At 43.1% G+C, this 25,621-nt stretch overlaps 1 protein-coding gene across 1 annotated transcript in view; it reads left to right on the top strand.

Moving 5' to 3' along the window:
* JHY (junctional cadherin complex regulator) overlaps positions 1-25,621 on the top strand; it is a 113,116-nt gene that overhangs the window by 6,050 nt on the left and 81,445 nt on the right. Inside the window, exon 2 of the mRNA XM_044278299.1 lies at positions 6,109-6,408. Within this exon, the coding sequence (XP_044134234.1) occupies positions 6,134-6,408 (275 nt within the window). The 5' untranslated portion in view covers positions 6,109-6,133. The remainder of the gene's footprint in view (positions 1-6,108; positions 6,409-25,621) is intronic.

Below are 25,621 nucleotides of genomic sequence, written 5' to 3'. Positions count from 1 at the left end.
TGGCTGATCCACGCCTGATTCATCTTGACAAAGGTCAGTCTCTCCACATTTTGGGTGGACAGACGAGTTCTCCGCACTAAACACCTGCTCTGATGCCACACTACTGCCCAGGCAGGACAGCTTTTCCAGGGCAAACTCGTCCAGTTGCGGACACAAATCCAGTTTGGCTGTCCAGTAGTCCAGCAGATGTCTCAATGACGGCTGGCAGAGTGCACTCCAAGTATGCCACCACCTGTAGGTTCTGCTCTATGTCTAGCTGCTGGTGAGTAGTTTCTTCACTATGCGGTTGAAGAAAGCTGCTCATCAGCGACTCTAGACTCAGGCTGCTGCTGATGGAGCTGGTACTGCTCCTGCCACCCTCCCCAGCAGCCATGGCACTTGAACGTGAGCACAGAGGGCCCCCCTGGTCAGACCTGCGAGAGGATGGACGATGGCGCAGATAGGCAGTGGCCAACTGACTACATAGGATGTCTCTATAATAGTTCAGTTTGTCCTCCCTCTCATCGGGTGTAAAAAAGGCCCCCATTTTGGGTCGGTAGTGACAGTCTAACATGGTGGAGAGCCAGTAGTCTCTTTCTTGATGAAGAACGCTGAGCAGTTCTTTCCCTATGTGACTCAGTTCGCCCAGGCAAATTAGGTGCAGAACAGATTGTCACCGACGTGCCCTGCACATGTGGTATGCTGGTGGGGCACTGTGAATAATCCCTGCAGAGGAGGCTGAGGACAAGGTGGAGGATGAGAAGGCAGAGGCGGACATTGTTGCAGGACCAACTACGTGAGAACGTGGATGCGGAAGTGGTGTCACCTGGCCAATTTGTTGGTTTGGCTGGGCAGGAACCACATTTACCCAGTGGGCCGTAAAGGACATATATTGTCCTTGACTGTAGTTACAGCTCCACACGTCGGCGCTGCAGTGCACTTTGGTATACACCGACAGGCTCAAGGACGGGCCCACCTTCTGTTCTACATATGTGTGAAGGGCTGGTACTGCCTTTTTGGCAAAGAAATGACGGCTTGGGACTCTCCACCTTGGCTCAGCACAAGCCATCAGTTCTCTCAAAGGTGCAGAGTCCACCACTTGAAAAGGGAGGTACTGCAGTACCAGCAACTTGGCCAGGAGCATGTTCAGCTTCTGTGCCATTGGATGAGTGCATGCATACTGTTGCCTCTTGGCAATCGCTTTGGTGATCAATTGCTGATGGAATGACTGACAAGGAGTAGGAGGAGGAGCAGGAGCATCATGATCAGAAGATGATGGGAAGGACAGCCAGCTTCTTTCGGCTGAGGTGGTGGAGCCTTGACTGCCTGAAATCGGGTGCGTGCCACTGGATGATGGAGCGGTTGCTGCGGCAGGCTAGACAACCATGGCTCTCCCCGGCCACTTTATGGTGACGCTGCATATGTTGACGCAGGGCCGTGGTGCAGGGGCATAGCTAAAAGCTCATAGGCCCTGGTGCAAGAGTTCAGCTTGGGCCGCCGTCCCTCAGTGCTTGTTGGCAAGGGGCAGGGGAGCACATATCCTTCCTGCTGCCTGAGGCAAACATTGAAAGGGCACCCCCTCATGCCAAATTCTTAACCCCTTCCCTCCAGCCAGAGGTGTAAATTGACCAGTATGCACTTTCTATAATGCCAGTGTCTTATGTGGCACAAGGGTCTTTGGGTTCCCTCAGGCTCCTGGGCCCGGTAGCGACTGCTACCTCTGCACCCTCTATAGCTACTCCCCTGCCGTGGTGTCAACATTGGCACCCTGGTCACGCTTCACCTTCTGCCCACAGATTCGACAAATGGCCATGTTCACCTCCGGCGGCTTAACAAATAACTGCCACACCGCCAAGTAGGTGATTTTACCACCAACACGCCGCACTAACTGACTGCTACAGTCACTGCCTCCATGAACCCGTGCACCACTACTTTCCGGGCCAGTAGGCTCTTGTGAAGCGGGTGGTCTACCCCGGGCACTTTTGGCTTCCGACCTCCCACTCCTGCCACCCTGCTGACTCCCGGCCACGTTAACGACTTGCTGGCTCCTCCGCTGCCTTACGCACAAGCTGCCACCCTCTTCTCCCGATGAGGATGAAGCCCCTTCGTCACCTGGCTCCCAACTGAGATCGGCTACATCATCATCGAGTACTGTCTGCATGTCACTGATGTCCTCAACGGTCTCTGAGCCAGGAGCCTGACCGCTCACAACACCAGCTCCCACGCCACTCTCCTCATCACTACTTGCCCACCTACCAGAGGAAGCGGCGGATTTCTCCTCCGGATCTTGGCTGGGCAGTAGCTTCTGACTGTACTCTAGTAGCTCGTCCTCGCTGTATAGAGGAGCTGAGCCTACAGCATGTAGTACTCTCTGGCTAAGAGAAGAGAAAAGGACAGAGGCAGGTTGAGGACAGGTGAGGGCACAGGGCCTGCTCCTAGGCCATGCCAACTAAGGGTTGTGTCTGACGAACCAACCGACTTGGCTAGGGGTGTCTGATGTCACTTGCAACAAAGTCAAAGATCGAGTCAACCATTCAAGAAATGCTGGGTTGCTGGACAAGACACGACCACTAGCTGACACTGGGAGCTCAGGCCTCTCGAAGTGACCCCTGCTGCCACGCCCCCTTACTCTGCTGCAACCTGTGCCTGTGTCAGAAACATTTAGGCCTGTGCCCCTCCTCTGTGCACGGTGTGTCAGTTCTCTGTCTGACATACTGTTAGATCAAATAAGTAAATGCCAAAAAGGGATGTAATTTTCTCACTTCACCAGACAATGGCTAATAAGCCTCCCCCCCCACTAATACACGACAAAAAAAGGCTTTAGAACATATATATAACTGCACCCCACAAGGGCTAATAAGACCCCCATAACAAGAACGGTTTGCTGGAATTACAGATGTATTGCAAACCTGAAATGAGCAGCTGTATAATCGCAATTTTGATCCGCAGTCAGTGCAGCAAGGTGTAATAGGATAGTTCATATTAGGCTACTTTCACACTAGCGTTTTAGTTTTCCGGTATTGAGATCCGTCATAGGGGCACAATATCGGGGGGGAAAAAAACGCTTCAGTTTTGTCCCCATTCACAGTGGGGACAAAAGTGAAATGAACAGAACGGAAAGGCTCCAAAATGCATTTTGTTCCGTTTAGTTGCGTTCCCATACCAGAGAGCAAACCGTAACATGTTGTAGTTTGCTTTCCGTCCTGGGATGCGGAGCAAGACGAATCCGGCATGACCCCCAATGCAAGTCAATGGGGACGGATCCATTTTCTCTGCCACAATAGAAAACAGATCCGTCCTCCATTGACTTTCAATAGAGTTCATGACGAATCTGTCTTGGCAATGTTAAAGATAATACTACTGGATCCGTTTATAACGGATGCAGATGGTTGTATTATCAGTACCTGCCGGATCCAGTAAAAACACTAGCGTGAAAGTCTGTACACTCCCCTATTGAACACTGTTCTGCTTCAATGCTGTGTAATAATTCCTCCCTATCCTTTCCCTACACTTCTAATGCTCTTTCCTTGAACTTCTATTGAGCAAAATATAAGTTTTCAAGTCTTTCCTAGCACTTTCCCTAGCGCATGCTGATGTCTCTCCCTGCACTAAGTACACTGGAAAATGGCTGAATCCAAGATGGCTGAGGCTATTTATAGGGCTGTGACCTCACAGGGCTGGCTGGCTGCTTATTGGCTGCATGCATGGCATTGTGGGTGATCCCTCGTTCCCAGAGTTCCTTGCTCCATGTCATAACATGTGCAGCAACCATTTTAGGAAAAAATGCGAATTTGGTGCGAATCAAATAATTCCTGAAATTCGGATTGAATTCCACTTCGTCAGCTTCGATTTGCTCATCTCTACCATTTTCATAATTTGCTCATCTCGTTTGTCTGTGAGAAGGTGGGAGTAGGAGGGCTGACTGTGTGACAGGGAAAACTGACAGAGGTAAGAAGAGCAGCTTAAAGCAGCACTCTAACAAAAGTGTTTATTCCCTGACCTGTTAGAAAGGTGTATGATATAAACTATAGTGAAGATAATCTTCTCACCAGGGACTGTCCTTGTGAGTTATTACCTCCCTTCTGATCCTCAGCTGTGTCATGTGACCAACGCTCTGATCTCCAACTGACCCAGAACAGGAAGTCAGTTACTTCTCTATTCATCCCTATGGAACTGACATTAAGGCTCCCATAGAAATACATAGAGAAACTTGCTTCCTGTCCACACATAAGATGCTGTACAGTATTTTTTGGAAAGTCTGAGTGCTGGTCACATGACACAGCTAAGGATCAGAAGGGAGGTTATAACTCACTGTTAAGAAGATTACGAGAGGTAATTCTAAGAGGTCAGAGAATACATTTTTTGTGAAGGTGTTTCTTTAACCTGTAGGATACCAGCACTGTACATGTACAGCGCAGGTATCAGGGTCACAAATCCCAGCACCGATCAGCTGCAGGGGTCCAGCAGTCACTAATAGCCGGATCCCTGCTGTATGCGCCGGCATCTGTGAAAACACTGATGCTGGCGCATTAACCCTTGCACTGCTGCGGTCAGCGCTGAGCGATGCACGTGCGGTATCCTGCTGTGACAGGGACCAAATGGCAGGGAAGGCAGCCCGATGCCTTCCTTAGGCATCGTGGCTGCCTTCCGTGTGAGTCTGTGAGATCCAGCCCCCTGGATCTCACAGGAAGCAGGCTGTAAGTGTATTACACTAGGAATACACTTACAACCAATGCATTACAATACAGAAGTATTGTAATGCATTGTAAAGGGGATCAGACCTACAAAATGCAGTCCCAAAGTGGGACAAAAAAATAAAGTGAAAAAAGGGGTGAAAAAATAGTTTTACAAAAAAATTAAGTTTCAAGTAAAAAAAAAAGCGTAATTTTTGCAAAATAAAGTAAAAAAAAAATGGAAAAAAAGAAAAGTTGACATGTTAGGTATCGGCACGTCCGTATAGACCTGCTCTATAAAAATATCACATGATCCACCCCTCCACCCTGTCAGGTGAACGCCGTAAAAAATAAATAAATAAATACAGTGTCAAAATAAGACATTTTCTGGTCACCTTGCCTCACAAAAAGTGTAATATCAAGCGATTAAAAAGGAATATTTAGCCCAAAATGGTACCAATCAAACCATCATCTTATCCCACAAAAAAATCAGACCCTACCTAAGACAATTGCCCAAAAAATAAAAAAAATATGGCTCTCAGAATATGGCAACACAAAAACAAGATTTTTTTCTGTTCAAAAATGCTTTCACTGTGTAAAACTAAACAAAAATAAAAATGATAGACATATTATGTATCGCCGCGTCTGTAACAACCTGCTCTATAACAATATCACATTATATGCCCCCTCAGGTGAACACTGTAAAAAAATATTTTCTACTATGCCAAAACAGCCATTTTTTTCACCTTGCCTCATAAAAAGTGTAATACCAAGTGATCAAAAATTCTTATGTACCTCAAAATGGTATCAAACTGTCATCTCATCCCGCAAAAAATGAGCCACTACCTATGACAATCGCCCAAAAAATAAAAAAATAAGCCTTCTGACGTCCTAAAAAAATAAAATGACATTTGCAAAATCATGCCAACATATAGCAGACATATGGGGAATGTTGATTGATAACCATTTTATGAGGTATTACTATCTGTCTTAAAGGTAGAGAAATACAAATTTTGAAAAGTGTGAATTTCTCCAAATTGTTGGTAAATTTTGGCTTATTTTTTAAATAAAGGTGAAATATATCGACTCCTATTTACCTCTGTCATGAAGCACAATGTGTCACGAGAAAACAATCTCAAAATGGCTTGGATAAGTAAAACCATTCCAGTTATTACCACATAAAGTGACACATGTCAGATTTGCAAAAATGGGCCTGGGATTTAAGGTAAAAAGTGGCCCGGTAGTGAAGGGGTTAATATACAGATAAACTGTAAACTTGGTTGACTGGGAGGCAAGTAAATTGTCCCATGAGATCCAATATGTTTGACATAGATTTTGTATAGGAAACTGAAATCTGCATATAATGTGCCCTCCTCACACTGAAGTACCCGCTTATTTGAACCTTTAACTAAGCATCTTCATGTATTTAACTGGTATTATGTTTTGCCCATTTCAGGGTAAAGCCGTTCCTCTCATCCGCAATGGAAGCCGGAAATGGTATGCAATCTCGTCACAGTCCTGTGTTCGCTGGTGGTGACACAGATCTAGCCCTCAGTTCTGATAGTCTGGATGACAGTGATACAGATAGTCTGTATGAGGAGAGAAGATATCAGAGCGAACTCCAGAACCGGATACATAGTAACCATGAGGTCATCTTCCATGCCAAGGTGGACACTGAGGAGCCCAAGGGTGAACTGAAAGCTGGAGATACTGAGGGCTTGTCTCGCCAAGGAAAGGGTGCAAAATCCAGCATCAGGTAACGCTGTGACATATAGTGTAGTAACATGTATGTAATTAAAAATGTACTACTTGACAAGCGCAAGAAAAAAGTAACTTTAAAGCAGTGTTCCCATTTCACACATTGGTGGCATATTGCTAGGATATGCCACCAATGTCAGACAGCTGTCCTCTGGGACCCACACCTATCTCTAGAACAGCTGTTTGGGCACATTGCAGGGTTCGGAAGAAGGAGCACAATGTGCATTTGAGGCCTAGTTTGGTGATTTATATAGCACTGGTCGACAACTATAGAGGCTCTAAAGTAAAAAAAAAAATGAAAAAGCCCCTGCCCCCCCAAAAATGAAAATTTCCCCCTATGTTATGGTCAGCTCAGATTTAGCTGGAATGATTTTTGGGCACCACATCACATTTGCAGAGCTCCTGAGGTACCCGTACCATGGAAACCCCCCAATTAGTGACCCCATTTTGGAAAGTATACCCATCAAGTGGTGGACAGAACATTTTGACACCACAGGTGTTTTGCAAAAATGAATGAGCAGGGGACTGTACGAAATGAAAATCGCAAGTTTTCCACAGATTTGGCATTTTAGTGTCCAATATGCTGTGCCCAACTTGTGCCATCTGAGACATACCATAAACTGCTGTTTGGGTATGCTGCAGGGTTTAGAGCGGAAAAACAACCTTTTGGCTTTTGCAGCGTGGATTTTGATGAATTGGCTTACGGGTGCCATTTTGCTATTGAACAGCCTCTGGGGTACCAGTACAACCATTTTCTGAGAACTATACGTTTATTTTTCTCTGGACACAGCTGTGTGCAGTGGAGTACTACCAATATAGGCAGAACACGCCATTGCTATGGGGCCTGTGGCACAGAGGGGGCCCAGAGCACTTGGAAGGCCCCGCCCCCTACATCTACGTCATCTCTAACTCTGCTGCACATCAGTTTATTCAGGCATTGAGGCTGGCCCGTCCACTTCAGTTCTCCCGCCCTGGGCCCCCCGGCGCATTGGTTGACGTGCACACGACCAGTCCTGGCTTCCTCCCTGTCTGACCTCCTCTCCATTGGATACGGGCTGCGGGCTCCCAGTCTTTAGTCCTGCATCTGCTCTGCATTTCACACTAGCCAATCAGCTTTTAGCAGTGTTTAAAGATCCTGCTGCTGATTGGCAAGTGTATCGCCGGCAGGCAGCAGGAGCAGGGACCATTCAAGGCAAGCAGCACACACAGTGGCCTTCAATCTCTGTAGATGTTATGTACATGTGTCATGGTTTTCCTACCTGGATATCCAGTTGCTTTTACTTAGCATAAATTGATCATCCAAACAGCTTCCAGATGCTATCTTGGTCATCAGCAGGTATTGGGTTAACTTTGGCAGTAAAATACTTCTCTCGGACAATCTCAGCTCAGCTATGCGGTAGCTCTCTCAGCTCTGCTATGCTTGGCTGGACAAATAGGGAACTCTTCCTCTTCTGCTGGAACTTAAGTTAGCTGTAGTCTGTTTCTTACTTATAGTCCTAGGAACTTCTTGTCCTGGCTTTAGAGTACCTGAAGCTTCGGATCAGCTTGGAAAGAGGCAATACAAGCCCAGGAGGGGACAAGCAACTATGTAGACTTCAGAGGCAGGGCCTCTGGGCCCAGCAGAGCAGGCAGCGCTCTGCTAGCCAGCACACAACCTCTCCCTAAGGAGGGTGGACTAAAACTACTGCAGGCTCATCCAGGAGGGACAAGAGCCTGCTGCTTCTCCTTACAGGGGCTAAGCTAGACTGCTCTACTCACTAACTCCTCCCTCTAGCTACAGAGGGCTGGAAGGAAGCAAAAGGTTCCTCTCCAGGAAAGCTAATACTGCCAATGTTGTTGCCGCCATCTGCTGGTGGACCAGTCTATTACACTTGAACATAATAGTTTCAAGAATTAATATGCACGTTATAGGAAATACATTAGATATTATGCATTAGCACATAGTAAATGGTAGCAAGGTGCCAAAAGAAGTAGTAATGGCCCTCCATGTCATTACATTCCCCCTTATTTAAGAGGCAAGTCGCCCTCTGCTCCAGGAAGAGGTAAATATATATACAGTACAGACCAAAAGTTTGGACACACCTTCTCATTCAAAGAGTTTTCTTTATTTTCATGACTATGAAAATTGTAGATTCACACTGAAGGCATCAAAACTATGAATTAACACATGTGGAATTATATACATAACACAAAAGTGTGAAACAACTGAAAATATGTCATATTCTAGGTTCTTCAAAGTAGCCACCTTTTTCTTTGATTACTGCTTTGCACACTCTTGGCATTCTCTTGATGAGCTTCAAGAGGTAGTCACCTGAAATGGTTTTCACTTCATAGGTGTGCCCTGTCAGGTTTAATAAGTGGGATTTCTTGCCTTATAAATGGGGTTGGGACCATCAGTTGCGTTGTGGAGAAGTCAGGTGGATACACAGCTGATAGTCCTACTGAATAGACTGTTAGAATTTGTATTATGGCAAGAAAAAAGCAGCTAAGTAAAGAAAAACGAGTGGCCATCATTACTTTAAGAAATAGTCAGTCAGTCCTGTGCCCACTCTGCTAAAGCCTGACATAGCCCGACCCTAACGGTTTCAGTAGAACATGTATACATTTCTTTATTGGCAAATGAAGGGGTGGCAGGGGAGGAGCCAGGACAGGAGGTGGGATGGGCCAGGGGTGGGTAGTGGGCGGGGTTGGGGGGCCCAAATTTAGATTCTTGCTATGGGGCGCAGTGATTTCTATGTATACCCCTATGTATATGGCTGTGTGGGGGCATTTTTTTTTTCGAGATGATCTGCCATTATCATTGGTTCTATTTTGGGATACATGCAACTTTTTGATCCCTTATTATTTTGCTTTTGGGAAGCAGGGTAAAGAAAAGGCAGTAATTCTTTCACTGCTTATTGGATTTTGTTATTTCAGGAAAAATTACATGATGCCATCATAAAGTCAGTACGATTGCAGAGATACCAATTTTATATAGCTTTTTTTTGCATTTTAACACTTTTACACAACACATCTATAAAACAAAATCATGTTTTTGCGTCACCATTTTCTCAAAGCCATATTTATTTTCATTTTTCTGTTTTGTTTTTTGTGGTCTTGTGTGAGGGCTTGTTTTTTGTGGGATGAGATGATGTTTTCATTGGTACCATTTTGGGGTAAATTCAACTTTTTAATCGCTTGAGATTATGATTTATGTGAGAAGAGATGACCGATAAATGGTTGTTCTGTCACAGTTTTTATGTTTACTTTGTTTTTTTTACGGCGTTCACCTGATGGGGTAGATCATTTGATATTTTTATAGAACTGGACTTTACCGATGCGGCTGTGCCAAAGATATCTTATTTTTGTTCTGTTTTCCTCAGTAAAGTCATTTTTGAAAATAAATAAAAATAATGTTATTGTGTCGTCATTCTCTAAAAGCCACATTTTTTTTAAATTCTTCTGGCAATGGTCTTGTATGACGGCTCATAAAAAATGAGGATGAATTAACGTCTTTATTTTTACCATTTTGGAGTACATAGTACTTTTTGATAACTGGATATTACATTTTTTGTGAGGGGAGGTGACCATAAAATGGCTGTTCTGGTGTTAAAGATGCTCTTAATCAGAGCCAAAAAATTTGTCTCTGCTGCTCCAAATTAGTAGTTTAATCCTAGGATTGTATGTGCACAGAAGAAGAGACTTGACGTCAGCGGGGTCAATTCAGTTCTCAGCTTTATTACACAGCACATTCCTATACATAGTGAGGAAGGGGAGGGGAAGGAGTACATTGTGTAATGTTCTTATTGGTCAGTAGTGGTACTACGTTTATCACAAGTTACCCCTCCAGAAGGGGGTCTTCCAGGAGGGGCTGAGACCCTCGTGCTGTTCTTTGTTTGAAGCAACAGGATATGGGAGCCATCTTGATTTCTGAAGAATGATATACATATATGCACATCTCTATCACTGGAACAGTTGTTATTTTTTTTTTTTTTTTTACGGGTAGATAATTGATATTTTTATAGAGCAGATCGTTAAGGACTTAGCAATACCTAATATTCCCTGAGGGAAAAGGGGAGCATTTTCCACAATTTTTTTTATTATTATAAAATACTTTTCATTTTACTTTTGTTTCATTAGCAGACTTTATCTTTTGATAAATGCACTGTGTATACACTGTGTATTGTAATGCATTGTGACTGTCAGTATAAGGCGTTATTCCCAGTCAGTGTTCTGTCAGTGATTGTGAGCCAAAACCAGTTGCGGCTCTAAATACAGAATACGGGAGAATCTTTCCATTATACCCTATTTCTGTTTAGCCTTCACTCCTGGTTTTGGCATACAGTCAGTGATGGAAATCACTAACCAATGCTCTGACATGTGAATAAGGCTTTACACTGACTTTTGCCTATTAGACAGAGCCTGGGGTCTGGACCTCTATGTCTCCGTCGCTGACAAGCCCCAAGACCTTAGCAGCCATCAGCACTCTGCAATTGCACCATGGGGAGCTGATGAGGTCAGAGAGGAAGCCCCCTTTCTCTGTTAAACCCTTATTTGTCACGGTCAGCATTGACAGCTGCATTTAAGGTGTTAATCCGCCAGTTTTCACTGAAGCTGGTGGTTACAACAGGGGCCTGCTGATAGGCCAAGCACATCTCCTGTGCCTCCTGATCAGAGCATCATACATGTATGGCACTGGCTGGGAACTAAATTCCTGCTACCCTGGCTGTACATGTATTGCGCTTGTTGGGAAGGGGTTAAAGTGTACCTGCCATTTCAGATGATTTTTCACAATAAGTACATAAGTAAGTGGTTATATATAGCCATTGTATGACTGCCATTTTTTAGCAGCTTTCTCCTCTACAAGTGCTATCTATAAATCTCAGTTGTCCCTGAGATGGTAGATGGCGACTATCTGCAGTGATTTTCTCCATAGACTACACATAAAGACTGCTGTTTGTGCTTCCTCTTTTACACTCACTCAGAATTACTCAGAAGCAGCATATAGGATAATATAGAGAAGTCTTCAGCAGTTATAGCTGTGCGTTATGCTCTTGTGGTGAGATATAACACCATTAGCTGCTGAATCATGGCTGTGTCTCTCTGTCTCACTCGTTCCCCCTTTCCTTTCAATATGCAGATACAGGAACAGACCATCCTTCGGCACGAACGAACCGACCAGTTTCAGATAGTAGTAATCTTCAAATGTTTTTATTGCAGAAACACTTCACTGTTTGAAGATTACTACTATCTCCAACTGGTTGGTTTGCGCCGAACGATGGTCTGTTCCTGTATCTGCATACTAATTCTCCGTGAGGTCCCAGGCATACTTATTTAAGGAGACTTACATCCGTGGCTGCACATAGACTGCTCTCTGGGGACTAAATTTATTCTCAATACGTCTTCAATAGTGTTGTGCCTAGTATTCGCACAACCCTTTAAGGGGAGCCTCCATTTACATAGTAACATAGTACATAAGGCCGAAAAAAGACATTTGTCCATCCAGTTCGGCCTGTTATCCTGCAAGTTGATCCAGAGGAAGGCAAAAAAAAACCTGTGAGGTAGAAGCCAATTTTCCTAACTTTAGGGGAATAAAAAATTCCTTACAGAAAAATTCCTTCCCGAGAATAACTCCCTGGATCAACGACCCCTCTCTAGTAGCTATAACCTGTAATATTATTACACTCCAGAAATACATCCAGGCCCCTCTTGAATTCCTTTATTGTACTCACCATCACCACCTCCTCAGGCAGAGAGTTCCTGAGGAGGTGGTGATGGCTGTTCTTCTATGTTTGTGTACAAACCTTCTTTCCTCCAGACGCAGAGGATGTCCCCTCGTCACAGTCCTGGGGATAAATAGATGATGGGATAGATCTCTGTACTGACCCCTGATATATTTATACATAGTAATTAGATCTCCCCTCAGTCGTTTTTTTTCCAAAGTGAATAACCCTAATTTTGATAATCTTTCAGGGTACTGTAGTTGCCCCATTCCAGTTATTTAGTTGCCCACCTCTGGACCCTCTCCAGCTCTGCTATGTCTGCCTTGTTCACAGGAGCCCAGAACTGTACACAGTACTCCATGTGTGGTCTGACTAGTGATTTGTAAAGTGGTAGGACTATATTCTCATCACGGGCATCTATGCCCCTTTTGATGCAACCCATTATCTTATTGGCCTTGGCAGCAGCTGCCTGACACTAGTTTTTGCAGCTTAGTTTGTTGTTTATTAAAATTCCTAGATCCTTTTCCATGTCAGTGTTACCGAGTGTTTTACCATTTAGTAAGTACGGGTGACTTGCATTATTCCTTTCCATTTGCATAACTTTGCATTTTTCAGTGTTAAACCTCATCTGCCACTTATTTGCCCAAGCCTCCAATCTATCCAGATCCCTCTGTAGCAGTATACTGTCCTCTTCAGTGTTAATTACTTTACACAGTTTAGTGTCATCTGCGAAAATTGATATTTTACTATGCAAGCCTTCTATGAGATAATTAATAAATATATTGAAGAGAATAGGGCCCAATACTGACCCCTGAGGTACCCCACTAATGACAGTGAGCTAATCTGAGTGTGTACCATTAATAAACACCCTATGTTTTCTATCACTCAGCCAGTTACTTACCCACATACAGACATTTTCTCCCAGTCCGAGCATTCTCATTTTATATACTAACCTTTTATGTGGTACAGTGTCAAATGCTTTGGAGAAGTCCAGATATACGACATCCATTGATTCGCAGCTGTCAAGTCTAGAACTTACCTCCTCATAGAAACTGATTAAATTAGTTTGGCATGACCGATCCCTCATGAAGCCATGCTGATATGGTGTTATTTGCTTATTTCCGTTGAGATGCTCTAACATAGCATCTCTTAGAAAACCTTCAAACAGTTTACCCACAACAGATGTTAAACTATACTATAGTTTCCAGGCTCTGTTTTTGGACCCTTTTTGAATATTTGCACCACATTTGCTATGCGCCAATCCTGTGGGACATTCCCTGTCAGTATAAAGTCCGCAAATATTAGAAAAAAGGGTCTGGCTATGACATTACATAATTCCCTTAGGATACGGGGGTATATGCCATCTGGTCCTGGTGATTTGTCTATTTTAATCTTTTTAAGTCGCTGTTGTACTTCTTCCTGGGTCAGACAGGGCACTTTGAATGGGGAATTTATTTTTACATTCAGCATTTTTATCTGACAGTTTATTTTCCTCAGTAAATACATTGGAGAAAAAAATATTTAACAGCTTTGCTTTCTCCCCGTCGCTCTCTGCGACTCCCCCCTCATCACTCTTTAAAGGGCCGACACCTTCACATTTATACTTTTTAACATTTATATAATTGAAGAACATTATAGGGTTAGTTTTACTCTCTTTGGCAATTAATCTCTCGGTCTCTAGTTTGGCCTCTTTTATTTGTTTTTTACATGTTCTATTTTTTTTCCTTATAGTTTTTCAGTGCTTCCATGCCACTCTCCTGTTTTAGTGATTTAGATGCTTTCTTTTTGTCATTTATTGCTTTCTTTACAGTTCTATTTATCCACATTGGTTTCTTTTTGTTTCTTAACCTTTTATTCCCATACGGTATGTACCTCTCACAATGAAATTTTAGGATGCTTTTAAAGATATCCCATTTTGTGGCTGTATTTTTTATTTTTGAGGACTTTGTCCCAGTTAGTTAGGCCTATGGCCTCTCTTAGTTGGCAAAATGTAGCTTTTTTGAAGTTTGGTATTTTTGTTCCTCCCTGTAGAAACGCTCTTTTGAATGATAATTGGAAGGTTAATACTTTATGGTCACTATTTCCCAGGTGTCCCCCAACCTGCACGTCTATTGTTCTGTCAGGCCTCATGGTTAATACTAAGTATTGGAGTACTTTATGGTGCGCCTTTTCTTTGTTTATTTAGCGAACAACGCCTGAGAACATATTCCTTTCCTTTCAATATTCCTTTCCTTTCAATAGACTGTTTTATGGGTTGATGTAATCTGCCCTTCAGTGACCCACCTTGGTCTATCATAGAATTTAGAGAGAATATTACTTTAGGAAAGGGCTGGAGGAAGAGCTGATAACTGGAGAACAAGGCAATTTTCCCTGATAAGATATATTACAAAGGTTCTTATATTCACCTGTACTACTGATCTATGCAAAGTTGTGTGAAACAACATTGACCACTGTCCAGGATCCTAATAGTAAATTACATTGTGATGTAGCCGAGCCATGTACTGCAGTTCTTTAGAGAAAGCGATAATCTACATAGTATAGTAATATATACTGTATTTGTTAGGAGGTAGCACAGAAATGTTCTGTAGATTGCAAAATTCATCAGTAATGTCATAAACTGCAAAATATATTAATAAGCAACTGATGGATGTAGGTGGCATGAAAGAGTGCTCTGCATATCTTTTTTATTTTTTTTTAAATATAGTCTTTATTTGCTTTTGTCATTTTTCTTCCATTAGTATGTCACAGAAATAGGAAAGTTTGACAGATAATAATATGTTATACATTACAACGGAGGCATGATGACATATAAGCAGATACGCATACAGCAGTATTATAACTGGTATTATTAATATAATACTTTGTCCAAATCTTGAGGTTTAAAGCTAGACTACTAGCCCACAACAGTGAAAGGCTAGTGCCTCTTTATTTGTTTTTTTATTATTGCCCAGAATTTCGACGATTCGGGGCATGCCCAAATTCCGTGTATCATGTCAGATCCTTCTAGTTGACACTTTGGGCAACATGTCAATCTATTCTGCTTTTGGGTTTGAGAAGAGAAGCGAAAGCCTTATATTGCTTTGTGCATTTGTCTGAACTGCGTTTCCCTCCAGCCTTCATTAAAAACTACTTTTATAATCCTTTACCATCCCTGTTGTATTATTTGTTGCATTTCAACGTTCGGAAAATCTTTATTCCAGGATGAAAAGAGAGTTTCCGCAAGAGGCTTTTGTTTGGCTTCACTAATCTCTTGATAGAGTTCAGATAATGATTTTTTAGTTGTCTCTTGCCCTATCATTTGGTCAAACCTACTTACAGAGAATACCGCCCTGGGATCACGTATTCTAGTATATAGGAAGCTCTTGATCGGAAGAAACGCAAATACATGCTGTGAGCGATTTAAAGGGAACCTCTCTCGCAGCTCGGCATATGAATAAAAACATTGGTCTTGTGTGCTCCATAAGTCCGATGCTCTACAGCTGGGAATTCTGGATGGCCCCACAAAGGCATGTGTTTAGAAAGGGAAAAGGGCAATTAAAAAATTTTACGGGCTTCTTTCCATGTTGCAATGGTATCTTTTATTAGAAGACTCGATCTTATCAATGGGGGTTGGGCCGAGTATTTGGTGTGCAGTAGGGCCTTCAAATTCCAAGGATGTACAAGCTGGGATTCCAACGGTCCATTTGTATTGAAATTGGTGTTGAATAGCCAGTCGATACAATGTCTCATTAGACTCGCCAGATTGTACAATCGTAAGCTTGGGAATGCCATACCCCCTTTCAGTTTGGGCAGTTGCAGTTTTGCTAACGCTATTCTAGATTTTCTCCCTGCCCATAGAAATTTACTAAACGCTCCCTCTAGCATCTTGGTGTCTGAATGTTTGAGAAGAAGTGGTAATGTTTGCATATGGTAGAGGAGTTTTGGAACGGCAATCATTTTCAGAAGTTGGCACCTACCTCCCAGGGAAAGGGGGAGGTTCATCCACCTCTCCATATCTGTGAGAATTTTTTTGAAGAGCGGTGGGTAGTTCAGCAGGTATAATGATTCCGACTGCCTACCAATGTGGATTCCTAAATATTTAATGGACATCGGGGCTATTTGATCAGGTACATTAAGTTGGCGGGGGTTCTTCCTGTGGGAGTTATGTCCTAAGAACAAAATCTCAGATTTAGTGGAGTTTACTTTATACCCTGACACTATTCCAAAGTCTTCCAGGAGTTTAAATACATTGGCTAGATCTCTCTCAGGCTTCTCCAAAAGACTAGTAGATCATCAACGAAGAGTGCGTGTTTAATAACGATTTTGCCTATTTTGATACCCTCTACATGTTGGCTAGCGCTGATTTTACACGAAAGGGGCTCTATCGCCAGATTGAACAGCAGAGGGGAGAGCGGGCATCCCTGCCTAGTTCCTTTATAGAGTTGAAAGGAGGGTGAGAGGAAACCTGGTGTGTAGATCCTGGCCTGTGGATTTCTGTACAGAGCCGTGACGTATTTACGGAAAGGACCAGTGAAACCCATGTAGTCCAGCACAGTTCCCAGCTATCCCCAACTCACATTATCAAATGCTTTTTCAGCATCTATAGAAACTATGGCCGCGGACGGGTGGGCTAGGGGACGCAGTTTCACCTCATCTAGCACCGTTAAGACTTTACATAAGTTAGTCACTGCCGCTCTCCCTTGCACGAACCCCACTTGGGATGGAGAAATTAATGAGGGCATTAGGCGTGCTAGCCTGTCAGCTAATATTTTTGAGGCGATTTCCAAATCCACATTGATTAGCGATATTGGTCGGTAGGAAGCCGCTGAAATGGGGTCTTTTCCTGGTTTTGGTAGGACCTGTATGTGGGCAGTATTCATTTGCGGAGGTGTATCAGACCCCTGCATGTATCCAGTAAATACCTGGGATAACGTTGGGGCAATATCATGGGACAGGACTCAGAAAAATTCTCCCGTATACCCATCTGGGCCCGGGGCTTTCCCTAAAGATACGTTTTTGATAGTATGGATGATTTCCTCTACTGTTATTGGTGCATTAAGTGCTTCCCTATCTAGGTCTGAGAGTGTGGGGAGAGAAATCTCCTCCAGCCAATCCCCCAATCTACAATCATGTTGTTCTGGGTTTATATATAATGTCGCATAGAAATCTTTTAATATGGTGTTAATCCCTTTGGGGTCCGAACAAAGTTTCCCTGAGTCGTCTTTAAGGGTGGTAATATTTGTCACTGGTTTATGACCCTTTGCCAAAGCAGCGAGCAGTTTGCCAACTTTATTGCCGTGTCTAAAGAGATGGGCCTCCCACTTAGATTGGGCTATAGTTTCCCAATTTCTAAGAGTGGCTTCATATTCCAACTTGGCCGCTTGCCAATTTTTTAGAAGTAGTGGAGAAGGGGTGTTTCTGAATATTGTATACGTGGAGTGTAGGTTGTCACTTAGTTGGCTAATCTTTTTTTTAAGGGTAGCTTTCTTGTTAAACACATATGCCATGATTCGGCCTCTGAGGAGCGCCTTTCCTGCACCCCATAGCAATTGGGGACTAGTAGATTCTTCATTATCTGATTTATACTCAAGCCACCATCCCTTGAGAAGGTCCCTAAAATTTTTATCTTGGGTTAGGGATGAAGGAAATCTCCATATGAAGTTCGTGCCCTTAGGTGATTTCCGATGCAGTAAAAGTGAGATTGGTGCATGGTCAGAAATTACCATCTCCTCTATAGTAGGTCTGGAACATTGACCAATATTGTCCCTATTAGTTATAATAGAGTCGATGCGTGACCAGGAACCGTGTGCATGGGAGAAGTGAGTGTATTCCCTACCCTCAGGGTTAAAAGATCTCCACAGATCCTGGAGACCAGTATCTTTTAAAAAGGCTGCTAATCTGTTATCTCCTGAAGATGCCAACTTATAGGAAACATTTTCCCTCTGCCTGTTCTCCAGATGGTTGAGGACTGTGTTCATATCACCCCCTACAATTTTTTGAGTTATCGGGTCTTGCAATAATTGGTGTGTCAGGGCTGTGAAAAAACTAGCATCAGTAGTGTTGGGGCCATATATATTATATATGCTCGGGTCACCTGATGGGGATGTGAGATGGATATGTGACATCCGACCTTTATCATCACAGTCATGGCTCACCACCTTATAGGAAAGACCCTTCCTCAACAAAATGAGGACCCCTGCTTTTTTCCCATCTGCAGATGATCCCAGAACTTCTCCCACCCATAGGCGTTTCATTCGTGAAAAGTCAGCGAGATTCAGATGCGTCTCCTGCAATAATGCGATGTCTGTGTGTAGACATTTTAAGTGTTTTAAGATCATCATTCTTTTGCATGGAGATCTGAAGCCCTTGACATTCCACGAAATAATGTTTACGTGTTCAGCCATTGAAAGTACACAAATGAGATAAGGCATAGTATTCCGGGATACTGAAGAGAGAACCAACCCACCCTTTCCCTCCCTTCCCCTTAACACTAACCCATAGTAATAACTGTATGAAGGTATAAGAGGCAATAACCGTCGCCTCTGCCCTCAGTTGCACAAACATAAATTCTAAACCATGAACTCTTTCTTCACTTTTTTCCATCAAAGAGCACATTTCACGTTCGTAAGTGTTAACTTCTCATGTGGCGCTGGACATCATTAGCCATGTCTTAAAGCCAGATGAGGAGCTCCATATTGCCAAGGGGTCTGAGACATGTGCCCCCATACCAAACCTGGTACAAGGTGTACCTTGAGTGGATAAAGCCACATTATCAAAGAACCCCGGTCTTAGGCATTAAACACTAACATCGGGGAGTAAACTTTTTTCATCTTAACATCATTCAGTGTTGTCTGCTCCCAGACACAGTACTAACTTGCAATTAGGAAAGAATCAGCAAGGAGGTAGATCTCAAGAGCGGGAGTAAATTCCCACCAGCGCCAAAATACCCTCCCGCCTCTACTCCTCTCTCAATCTGAGCCTGTTGGCAATCTACAACCGTATGCTTAATAAAACAACGCATCGTAAATAGTGAAACAAGATAGTAAGAGTCCCACTGTGACCCTCATAACAACAAAGGGGGGATAATAGGGGGAACATAATCCCAACCGCCCCACAAATGTTAACTTAAGTAACGGAGTACTTATCCGGCGAGTCGGTGTCATGTCATAGAAGCCTCAGCCCGCTCCAATGTCCAGAACAGATGCAGAGTCTCTGTCCACAGGGCGAGGGGATCGGGGGGGGTTGTGGACGTAGGTCTGGTCTTCTGCGCTGTGGTAAGGCCTCCCTCGGAGAGTCCGAAGCCTCCGCGAAAGTGAGCGCCGGTAGGTTCGATGCTCTTTGGTAGAAGATATTCAGTTCTTTCAAAGCTGTCTCTGGGTCCAGGTATGTCACGGTGGATCCATCGTGGTTAAAGACCTTCAGGACAGCCGGGAACATTAGTGCAAAGCGAGTTACTTGTTTGACCAACGCGGAGCCACCTCCGCGGAGAAGTCTCCAAATATTAGAATGCGTTGGTTTCTAACTGGCCCTCAAGATATTAGCTTTATCTGAGTAGTCTAAGTATTTAACAATGACCTGTCTCGGCCTAGCTTTCTTGCGTGCTTGTAGCACAGCACTGTAAGACCTTTTGTAGTCCGGTATAGGAGGTGAGTTCATGCCCACTCCATGAGCTCTCTCCGCTTTGCAGCGGTATGTTATGCCCAAGGCCTCAGGAATTTCTGATTCACAGATCGCGATCAAGTCCTTAGCCGGGATGTTATCAGGGAGACAGACGATCCTTAGGTTGCTGCGTCTTGATCGGTTTTCGAGGTCGTCTAATTTGTCCCATAACCTGTTGTTTTCGGCCAGGGTTTTCTGTAGTTGTGACTGCAGCGATTCAGTCCGCGCTTCTACTACTTGCACTTTCAGCTCCAGTTTGTCTAGCTTGTTGGAGTGAAGAGACACTTCAGCCTGTAGTGCTGCGAACGATTGTGCGATGGTAGACGACAAAGCTTCCTGCAGTTCCGGAAGAATACGCAATGCCACTTCAATTGCAAGGTGCTTATCGTCCAGATCTGTATTCTCTGGCTCCAGGACCGTATTATGCTCCATCCGATCGTCACCGGACTGTCACGAGGGTATCGAGAACCACGCCTGACTCCGTTATACCCAGGGTCAGGAAGTCGCAGCGGTTGGCTGCACACTCTATTTAAGATAGGGCTGTTTTCCTTATGGTAGCTTTCTGGGTTTGCTTTGCAAACCCTTTTGGCTCACTCAGGGATCCGTAGCTCCTTCTCCTCAGCTGTTCCTTGTCCAGCACTCCCAAACCTCCTTATATTCCTCTCTCACACTTCTCTGGTTGCCAGAGATAGAGCTTCCTGCCTGGACATCTATCCTGACCCACTGGAGCTGTGTTGCTGCGTTCTCTGACTGTTGATTCAGAACGCTACCCTCCGGATCCCTGTTAGACCTTTGTGGACAGTTGTTGTCGTCCACCTGGGTGTTTGTGTTTGTCTGTGTTTGTCTGTCCTCTCCCTGGTGTTTCCCTCTTAGTGCAGTGGTGAGGACTAGCGATCCCACCGGCCCGTTCACTATCTAGGGCTCATTTCAGGGAAAGCCAGGGTTTAGGCACGTGATCGCAGCACGGGTGAGGAACCCGTCTAGGGACGTCAGGGCAGTCAGGTGCCAGCCGCAAGGTGAGTTAGGGGTCACCACCTTTCCCTCTCCCTTAGGCAGGGCTTTCCCTGTTTTCCTCCCTGTGCGTGACACCGGTCATTACATTGACGAGGAGTTTGGCTGTTGAGCATCGCCCGCCGTCGGCGCGATCTTGTCATCTGCAGGTGCAGCGTTATGCTTAGCTGGGGCTTTCTTTTATTTATTCCCCATGTGTATGAGGAAGCGGTCCATAAACAGGAACTCCTCTCTTTCTGGGTGATTGTCCTGGCCGCCTAAATCAAGTCGACAGCCAGTATAGCAGTGATTCTGTGTCCGTTGTGCCCCAAGTGACGGAGCTCGTAACACCTGCTGCTCACTTGATGGTGCCGGAACCGGAAGTCATCTCTGCATATCTTTACTTCAGTAATGGTAATAAAGTGCAGGATATATCAATATGAACTTGTTAAATGTAGATGGAGCGAATCAATGCTCTGCAGATCCCTATAGTGATCAGTAATTTAACACACTTCACATTTACCCCCTTCCTGACCAGGCTTAATTTTGAAAATCTGACATGTGTCATTTTATGTGATAAAACTTTGGAACGCTTTTACTTATCCAAGCCATTCTGAGACTGTACTTCACGACAGTGGTAAATTTGAGTCAATATATTTCACCTTTATTTATAAAATAATCCAAAATTTACCAAACATTCACAATTTTTCAAATTTCAATTTCTCTGCTTTTAAAACAGAAAGAGATACCTCATAAAATATTTATTGCTTAACATTCCCATATGTGTACTTTATGTTGGCATCATTTTGTAAATGTCATTTTATTTTTTTTAGGACATTAGAAGGCTTAGAATTTTAGAAGCAATTCTTAAAATGTTTAAGAAAATTTCTAAAACCCACTTTTTAAGGACCGGTTCAGATCTGAAGTCACTTTGTGGGGCTTACATAGTGGAAATCCCCCATAAATGACCCCGTTGTAGAAACTACACCCCTCAACCCCTCAAACTTTGTTAACTCTTTAGGAGTTCCACAAGAATTAAAGGAAAATGGAGATGACATTTTTAAAGATTTTCCATTTTAATTCATTTTATTCTTTAACACATCAAGAGTTAACAGCCCAAAAAACCTCAATATTTATTACCCTGATTCTGCAGTTTACATAAACACCCCACATGTGATCGTAAACTGATGTAAGGGCACACGGCAGGGCACAGAAGAAAAGGAGCGCCATATGGTTTTTGGAAGGCAGATTTTGCTGAACTGGTTTTTAGATGCCATGTCCCATTTGAAGCCCCCCCTGATGCACCCTTACAGTAGAAACTCCCAAAATGACCCAATTTGGAAACTAGGGGATAAGGGGTATTATTGGTACTATTTTGGGGTACAGATTATTTTTAATTGCTCTATATTAAATTTTTTGTGAAGCAAGGTAACAAAAAAAATAGCTGTTTTGGCACTGTTTGAATTTTGTAATTTTTTACAACATTCATCTGACAGGGTAGATCATGTGCTATTTTTGTAGAGCAGGTTGTTACAGATGCAATTATATCAAATATGTCTACTTTGTTTGTTTGTTTCAGTTTTACATAATAAAGCATTTTTGAAAAAAAAAAAATTGCGTCTCCATTTTCTGAACGCCATATTGTTATTATTTTTTCTGCCGAGGTGCAGGGGCTTGTTTTTTGCAGGAAGAGTTGACATTTTTATTGGTACCATTTTTGGGTACATATGATTTTTTAATCATTCATTATTACACTTTATGGGGCAAGGTGACCAAAAAATTGTTGGTTGTTTTAGCACAGTTTTTATTTATTTATTTTTACAGCGTTCACCTGAGAGGTTAGCTCATGTGACACTTTTATAGAGCAGATCGTTACAGACGTGGCAATGCCTAATATATATACTTTTTCTTATTTATTTAAGTTTTACAATAATAGCATTTTTGAAACAAAAAAATGATGTTTTATTGTCTCCATAGTCTGAGAGCCATAGCTTTTAAATTTTTTGACCGATTGTCCTAGTTATGGTCTCATTTTTTGCAGGATGAGGTGATGGTTTGATTGGTACTATTTTGGGGGGCATACGCCCTTTTGATCACTTGGTGTTGCACTTTATGTGATGTTAGGTAACCAAAAATGGCTTTTTTAGCACTGTTTTAATTTTTATTTTTTTACGGTGTTCACCTGAGAGGTTAGGTCATGTGATAGTTTTATAGAGCTGGTTGTTAAGAATGCGGTGATACCTAATATGTATATATTTTTTATTTATTTCACTTAAACACAATAGTAGCATTTTTTAAAACAAAAAAATGATGTTTTAATGTCTCCATGTTCTGAGAGCAATAGTTTTTTTTATTTTTTAAGCGATTTTCTTATGTAGGGGCTCATTTTTTTCTGGGATGAGGCGACGGTTTTATTGGTACCATTTTGTGGGACATACGCCTTTTTGATCACTTGGAGTTGCACTTATTGTGATGTAAGGTGACAAAAATGGCTTTTTTCGACACAGTTTTTATATTTTTTTATAGTGTTTTTCAGACGGGGTGGATAATGTGATATATATTATAGAGCTGGTCGTTACGGACGCAGCAATACCAAATATTTCTATTTTATAAAAAAAATTATATTTTGAAAAAAAATATTAATTACTTAATTGGGGATTTATTTTTATTTTTTACATGTGAAATCTTTTTTATTTATTTTTTTAAACACTTTATTTTTTTTATTTTTTATTTTACACTTTGCATCCCCCATAAGGTCATACAAGACCTCTGCGGGACATTTAACCTCATTATTTTTTATTACTCTTGATTTCTCCTGTAACTGGGGCTTGCATAGTAGCCCCAGTTACAGGGGAAATACACCCCCAAGAGAGGACGTACAGCAGAATACAATGCTGTACAGCCTCAGTGCAGGGCTGATCGAGGTCTGTGAAAGACCCGACAGCTTCGGCACTCTCCTGGCCCCAGCGGTCACATGACCACCGTGCTGCAGAACGTCCATTCAGAGATAAACATCCATCCATAGGACGTTTATATCCTATGGGTGGATGTGAAGTGGTTAAATGGCATCTGTCAGCAGATTTGTACCTATGAAACTGGCTGACCAGTTGCATGTGCACTTGGCAGCTGAAGACATCTGTGTTGGTCTCATGTTCATATGTGCCCGAATTGCTGAGAAAAATGAAGTTTGAATATATGCAAATGAGCCTCTAGGAGCAATGGGGGTGTTATCATTACACCTAGAGGATCAGCTGTCTTTGATTGACAGGGTCAGGCAGGAGTGATCCCTTTTACAGTGCCTGACCCTGTCAATCAGTGCAGAGGGCGCAGCAGTTGCAGAGAGAGCAGAGTCTCTAGGGGCTCATTTGCGTATATCAAAACTTATTTTCCTCAGCAATTTGGGCACATATGAACATGGGACCAACACAGATGCCTTCTGCTTCCAAGTGCTCAGGCAACGGGCCAGCCAGGTTCAAAGGTACAAATCTGCTGACAGATGGCCTTTAATAATCTGTAGAACATGCACATTTTGCATGTAGATGGATTGGAGTGATGTTCAGCAGATACTTGGATTACTAATGTAATCTTCTGCAGAAGAGAACAGACTGCACTTGTATGATTTAGATCTACTGGAGTGATGTTCTGCAGATACTTGGTTATCTCGAATGTACTAATCATCATATAGTAATGTGCATCTGCTAGATGGGTATCGAGTTAAGCAATGCTCTGCAGGTCCGTACAGAGGTCAGAGATCAGAATGTTGCAGTATTCACCTGTTGGATGGAGATGGAACGGAGCGGTGCTCTGCAGATCTATAGGGAGTGCAGTAATGATATGTATATGTATCAGGAACAAAGCTCTGCATATCTAGTGTGTCCAATATATTAATATGCACCTATTGGATATAGATAGACCATAGCGAGGTCAATAATGTAATAATCTGGGCTTTAGACAATCGCATAGATCTGACAGGGAGGCATTTCTTTAGATTTGAGGGTAATAAACATCAGACAAGATTTTTATTTTTTTTACAGAAAACCATAAAGAAAAATAGATAAATAAATCCACCCGAGCTGAATGGCTTCTGCAGAATAGATTTTGCATCTTTTGAGTTGAAATCCCAGGACTATGAAAGTGTTGAATTAGACCCCTATAAAAGAGGCAGCCTGAAAGACTCCTGCAGGGCAGCATTGCTCTCATGAAAACTAATGGAAGGGGATAATAAAAATATCGGCAGGACGCTCAGCTCGCAATGATCACTTACACATCCATTTTCTCTGCCTGTGGAGCTATTACATAATCCATGAAAAGCTGCATACAAGACATTAATCACATATTCTGTACTAAGTGATGTTTGCTACTAGGTATTAAAATAGCAAATGGAAGAGACACTTGGTGCGTGATCCACATCCTTCCCTCTGAAAGACTTGGTGCATGATCCATGTCCGTCCCTCCTAGACACTTGGTGCGTGATCCACATCCTTGCCTCTGAGATTCCTGGTGCAGGATCTACATCCTTCCCTCCGAGACAATTGGTGCAAGATTCATGTCCTTCCCTGCAAGGCACTTGGTGCATGATCCACGTCCTTCCCTGATAGACACTTGGTCAGGGGCAGACTGGGAACTTAAAGTGGCCCTGGAAAAAATACTAAAAGTGGCCCTGTTTTGTAGTCGGGTCCAAACTGATGGAAGGCAGTGCCAGCAATACCATATTGTGGAACATAATACCACCCCAACAGAGCCAAATACCACCATCCAGCACAAAATACTTTGTGCTGGAGGCCCACTGGGCATTGGCTCACCGGGAAATTTCCCTATAAGGTCTATGGCCAATCCGCCCCTGCACTTAGTGCATGATCCACATCTTTCCTTCCAAGACGC

The sequence above is a fragment of the Bufo gargarizans genome, chromosome 2, assembly GCF_014858855.1.
Source record: "Bufo gargarizans isolate SCDJY-AF-19 chromosome 2, ASM1485885v1, whole genome shotgun sequence".
Classification (NCBI taxonomy): domain Eukaryota; kingdom Metazoa; phylum Chordata; class Amphibia; order Anura; family Bufonidae; genus Bufo; species Bufo gargarizans.
Note: the sequence above shows the minus strand (reverse complement) of the source record. Positions and strands in the feature narration are given on the sequence as shown.